This window comes from Ixodes scapularis, unplaced genomic scaffold, assembly GCF_016920785.2.
Source record: "Ixodes scapularis isolate PalLabHiFi unplaced genomic scaffold, ASM1692078v2 PGA_scaffold0__279_contigs__length_252992795, whole genome shotgun sequence".
In the NCBI taxonomy this organism is placed as follows: domain Eukaryota; kingdom Metazoa; phylum Arthropoda; class Arachnida; order Ixodida; family Ixodidae; genus Ixodes; species Ixodes scapularis.
Genome location: NW_024609835.1, coordinates 232,767,040 through 232,773,039, shown reverse-complemented (window position 1 = coordinate 232,773,039; position 6,000 = coordinate 232,767,040). Strand labels below are relative to the sequence as shown.

The 6,000-nt window shown below is 44.7% G+C and overlaps 1 protein-coding gene across 1 annotated transcript in view; it reads left to right on the top strand.

Moving 5' to 3' along the window:
• Window positions 1-1,318: 1,318 nt before the first annotated feature.
• LOC121838241 (indolethylamine N-methyltransferase-like) overlaps window positions 1,319-6,000 on the top strand; it is a 61,539-nt gene continuing 56,857 nt past the window's right edge. Inside the window, exons 1-2 of the mRNA XM_042294345.1 lie at window positions 1,319-1,335; window positions 1,439-1,564. Coding sequence (XP_042150279.1) covers window positions 1,319-1,335; window positions 1,439-1,564 — 143 coding nt within the window. The remainder of the gene's footprint in view (window positions 1,336-1,438; window positions 1,565-6,000) is intronic.

Genomic DNA, 6,000 nt, shown 5'->3' with positions numbered 1-6,000 from the left:
CGTATTTAAAGCACAGTTTCTGGCGTCCGCTTCGGTCACTCCGGTGGCTACGAGGTGCAGTCTAATTCATGCGGCCGGAGGCAACCGGCAGGACGGCTTTCTGCACCTGAATTTGTGAGTTCGACCTGAACGGCAGTTCGTCTTAAGAAGATTACGTCAAACCCGTCGAGTTATGTTGCGCTTCTACCAAGCTGGAAAAGGACCACAAAAAGAGGGTTTCGGTAATCAACTGCTCTGGGGAAAAAAAAAAAAAAAACACGTTCGCCTTGATGTTGTCCTTCGTCAAGTTTCTTCGACCACCCAACGTCGAATACAAGGTCATCGTCGATGCTGTTAAAAATAACATCAACCCGAATCCGTTCGAACTGTACTGAAGGTATGTCTTCTCGAAAGGTGACCAGCAAGACTGAGTCTGGGGCTGACTACGTCTACGCCTAGCGTAAATTGGCTGAAAACTGCAAGTTGTGCATTCTGGCGTTTCCACTTCACATAATGCCGTACGACCGGCTGTCTTTTGGCATTTGGGACCGCGTTTGCAGCAGGGCCTGCTAGCGCAGAAAAATTTGTCGTTCGAGACAGCGTCCGACTTAGCCGTTAGAGCAGTGACAACTGCAAAGCAGCAACAAGTTATGCGTTGCAAGCAGCAAGGGCAAGAAGATTGCGTAGACGTTGCCGGGAAAGTTGCTCCACCGTACCGCAACGTGAAGCAGCCAGTTGAGGAGCGGGAAGAAAAACCGCCCAGTCAGCGTCTCGACAGGCGTTGTGCGCGATGCTTCGGCAACCGCGAAGCGACACGTTGCAAATTCAAGAATAGTCTTCTTTAGGTGCCCCTGAAAAGGGCACATGTCAAAGTGTGCCTAAGATACAAGAAGAAAACGTAGGTGCCGCATCATTCTGACGACTCAACGAGTTCCGATGAGATGGAGCACGACGGTTTGCACAGCACCCTTCAAGTAAGGATCGGCTGTCTGAAGTACATCGTCACCGTAATTATCGTAGACGAAAACGTGCCCAGGCAGCGAGATTCAGGCGCGGCCCAAGCGATTATTAGTCATAAGCGATTCCAGAAGCTCTAGGGGGCGAAGAGCGTTTTTCTAGAAAGCCCGGACAGGCCACTCGTGACCTGGACCAGGGGGTGTCGTAAAGTCTTGAGAAAAAGCGACAGTGCCTGTTAAGTTCTGGAGTCGCAGTCATCACCTGCCGTTGTTGGTTGTCAAAAATGAAGGCTGCCGCTGGGTCGCGATTTGTTCAATCTACTCGACATCCGATTAAAGGGACTGCCCAGCGTTAGTGCGGGGCAGGACCCCATCGTCGCCATATGGACAAAGGCTTTCGGCGAGTCATTTCCCCGCGCTAACCATCCACCCATTTACAATCAGCCCTAGCCAGACGCCCGGCCGAGATTCCTAAGATGCCGCAGCATTTTGTTCGCTTTCAGAGATGACGTCGTGGACGAACTGGATAAGTTGGAACAGCAACACATACTGCCACCAACCCAGCAGTCCGAATGGACCATACCTGTGCTCGTCGTCCAGAAGAAAAATGGCTCCCAAAGGGCATTTGAGTGATTGAAGCAGTCACTGACGTCCGAATCTCTGCTTGTGCATTTTGGTGGATGCAACTGCCCCCTTGGTGTTGTCGTGCGATCCGTTGCTTTTAGGCGGGGGAGCAGAACTCGCTCATTGCGACCCGGAAAGAGACGAGCAGCCCGTAGTTTACGCGTTCAGAACCTTAACCAAGACAAAAAGGAACTACGTCGAGAGTGACCGAGAGGCACTTGCAATGGTTTTTGGGGCTTATCATTTCTTTTAGTATTTAAATGGCAAACAATTTATAATTCTCTACTGACCACAAACCATTGTTGGGAATTTGTCAACAGCAAAAGCAGATACGTTTAGTGCTTTATTCTGTATGCTGCTGTTGACTTTAATGTTTGCAGCATGCGACTACAAAATTGGTTACAGGAAGGCGGAAGACCACGGCAACGTAGACCTTTTGAGCCGGCTACCATTTCTGGTAACGCGACATGAGACCGAAATATCATGCGATGTCCTTCTGCTGGAAGCGGTGGAATACCCTCTGATTAGAGAGGAGGAAGTTGCACCCTTCACCCAGCGCGACACTCATCTGTCCAAGGTGAAGCAGTGGACCATTGAAGGATGGACCCCTGAAGGGGTAACTGGAGAGTAGGCTGTATATCACTTGAGGAAAGAAAAACTTTCCGTCCATGTGATTGCCTCCTTTGTAAAAAGCAAGTGGTTGTGCCTGTAGCGCTCCGGAGTCAAGTTCTCATTCTTCTGCTCTACAAATTACGCTGGAGTGAGTGCAATAAGAAATATGACGAGATCTTATGTTTGCTAGCCCAAAATGAATGCACAGACTCGAGAATTAACCTGGCCACGCAAGCCGCGTAAAAATAATAGACAGACTGAACCAAAACGCCTGCTCGTGTCCGGGTAAAGCCCGAACGTCACTGGGTCCTCATTCACCTTGACTTCGCAGGGCCTGTCAAGGGCATGTTTCTCTGGTTGTCGTGGACGATAATATAAGATAAGATAAGATAAGAAAAGATAAGATAAGATAAGTTTATTTGATTTCAGAAAAAACTCTCATACAATCCTTCCACGACGTCCACGACGAAGATAATACCGTCTCTTTACTTGTCTAAGGTTATGAAGATGCTACGCCAAATGTTCGCATCCTATGGATCACCAGACTTAGTGGTGTTTGATAATGAAACCGCTTTTGCAAGTGGCGAAATGCAACCTCTTTGAAGTTAAACGGCGTCTGGTGCAGGTATACTGCGCCATACCATCCCTCGAGTAACGCAAGAGCGGAACGCAAAATCCGCGAGCTCAAAGGTGAGCTCAAAAAAGAAATGCGAGGAACTGTTGCCTGCAAAGTACCACGAGTTTTTTGTTTAAGCAGCACTCGACGGCGGGACAAGCTCCGGCAGAAGCTATACTGAGCGGAAACCTGCGCTCTGCTTCGTAAAGACTTTACTCCGACGTATAAAGAGAGGAGAGGTGTCCTATATAGCCCCCTCCACGGAGCTTCCAGTGTGGCGACTCCGTGTACCTACGTAACTTCAGAGAAGGCCCGAAGTAACCAGCTGCTCGTGTGCTTAGGTGTGAGTTGCGTCGGACGGCAGCGTACAGCGACACCACCGTGACCATCTACAGAAAACTTGGGAGTTTTTGTCCTCGACCCAAGCAGGTAGCACTCAGCCGTTTCTTCAGGTTTCCACCTACGCCAGGTGTCGTCCACAGTGGCCCCACCCCAGAACCATTGCAGCCACCACGGCCGCTTCGTCGATCCACCCTTGATCGTCGCTGGGTGCGTCGCTAAGGCATCGATGCAGACTAGGAAGGGGGGGGGGGGAGACTTTGGGAAAGCAGCAAGTTGCAAATGTGTCGTTTTTTTTAGTTGTTGCTGGCTGGCATCTCAGCATCGGCGTCCCGCCTACGCTCCCTCTAATCAAATGCTTCGTTTCTGGAATAAACGTCTTTTTGAAAGTCACTTGCTGGCGTCTACTTCGGTCACTACAGTTTGACTTGAGAGTGCAAAATAAAGAACGTATTTAATAGGTCAATATATACTTTTAAATTGTGAAAGAGTTTTTGTCACGCATTTCTAAAATTCTTCTTAAGTGTGTAGATGTGTTAAAAATTATAAAAAACTCATATTAACCTTTTATTTTTCAAATCAAGCGTCCACAATAAGACCTAAATCATATATGTGTGAGTAAAATGAAAAATGTGTAAAACTATTTCGATACAAAATTTTGGGCCTTTTTTGTTTTAAGGTAAATTAATACCGGAGATATAGCAAAATAATATATTCATTATTTGCTATATCTCAACGGTATTATACACTCTACAAGTGACACGACAAGCGAGCAAAGTTACGAACAATTATTAACATATAATGCAAAAGAATCAACTTTTGTGTTTAGTTTTTTTTTCTTTATTGAAAATGTTACAAAAATTAGGTTCTTGAAATAAAACTTATAAACGTGCTCGGTCTAAATATGCATACTGTACTGGTATATGTAGCTTTTTAATAGGATAAGAGAAACTAACAAAGTTTAAAAAATGTAATGCTTTCAGGAACAGAACTCGATATAGTCTTCTGAAACAGGCAATACGTGTACTAAAAAAAGTCCTGGAAACAAAATTGATAATTAATTTTTCGATAGTCATTTACTGCACTTTAAATTCAATAAATGCTAAAATAAATAAATTTTTATTTTTATAAGCTTTTATGAGCATATGAGCAGAGCCGGGCCAGTTACTTGACAAATGTAATAATTACAATGATAAAATTGCGAGCCGCGGTGTAATAATTATCCTTTTAAATTACTTTCGGAAAAAAAAGGATTTCTTTAATCGTACCGTTACAAATTATTTTCACGTTACATTCCCATACACGCATCAAGCAAACAATAAAAACACAAGTATGATGAACTCAAAAATGTGCTGCAACACTCTGCATTTCTCATACGCCAGCACTATGGTAGCCGATGTAAAAACCAAACATTGTATGTACGTGAAAGAATGCAAGTGTGCTCCGTTCACCAGTAAGCTGACAAGGCAGCGAAAGCTGCAACCCCACCCGCCATCCCACTTGCTTACGGCGACCGGAAATGATCCCTGGAATTTCGCACACAAAGCTAACGGTGCGCATGCCGAGTAGCAGTCGATCTGAACTAGGAGATTCGGAGGTAAAGAACCGATTAACGAAAGCTGCCTTTTAAAACGGCCCTTTGAAGCATGAGCTTTACGTTTCAAAGCTGCGGCCTCACGGCTGTAGATTTCACGCACTTTCAGCTTAAGGATGAACGGAGCATTGATATTTTTGCTGTTTAAAAACATGAACTGCTTCCGGCATCCCAAGCGACTTCCGGTCACTACTTGTTTGCATACCTGTCGAGCGTGCTATGTCATTGGACCAAGGAAGCATAAATGCTAGAGGTACATCAAAGTTGGAGATTTAACAAGGGCCCTCGGCTGGACTATTTAACGTCTCGGAGGAGGCAAGTTGGTTACAAGAATATTCGAAATTTGTTAGCAGATCTCACTTTTCGTTCTCTCGGCGTTCAACTGGATAACTGGTGGTTAAACGTTTCATCGACATTTCAATGAGCGGTGTTAGGGTGGACTTTGTTCATTATTTTGATGAACCGAAACTCTAATTTGGGCTATGTTTGTTAGTGTATTTAGGAAAGTAACCTTTCCTAAATACTCTAAAATCTTTTTTTGATAAAGCTATTGAAGGTGTTTTCACACATAACCAATCCAGCGTAACAATGTTCGCGTTTTCTATGATTTCTCTAGAGGGCTTGTGTGTTAGCACACCATCGAAAGTTTTATGAAAAAAGTTACCTAGCTATATCAGCTGTAGCTTGAATTGGTTATTTATATATAACAGCAAAAAGAAGATGAAGCTCAATACAAAAACGAAAGTTGCGAGTCAGTGCAGTGTAAGATTATTTCATTTTGTTAGTGAACTTGTGAAGTATGTCTTTTCTCGTGCGCTGTGAAGTGTAAGCACGAAACACCACATCGCCCAAGCGGAAGTGTGCAACCGTGCGCGTCTCTTCCTCAGGGCGGGAACGAACAAACAGTGTGAACCAATCAAAAAAAAAAAATCTTTCTCAGTTAAAAAAATAATTAAATAAATAGAAAAAAAGATGCGACATATTTCTATCTTTTTTTTTTTTTTGCTATATATTATCAAACTCGAAAGACATGCGAACAGTGATGGAACTTCCAGCGCACTACCGGCGCCGAGTAGAAGCTTTGGTTATAGTAGGTGGGGCTTAAACACATCGGAGTAAGAATCGCGCCCTCGCGGGGCACCCTACCCTCCTTCCCCAGTTTCATCAGTTAAGATGTGTATTCAGAAGGCGCAGCCTCGGTCGACGGCCACGCGCTCTAGTGTCCGCAATCCACTTGAGCCCGATAGTAGAATACTTACTTATGCATATTTAGACAAAAC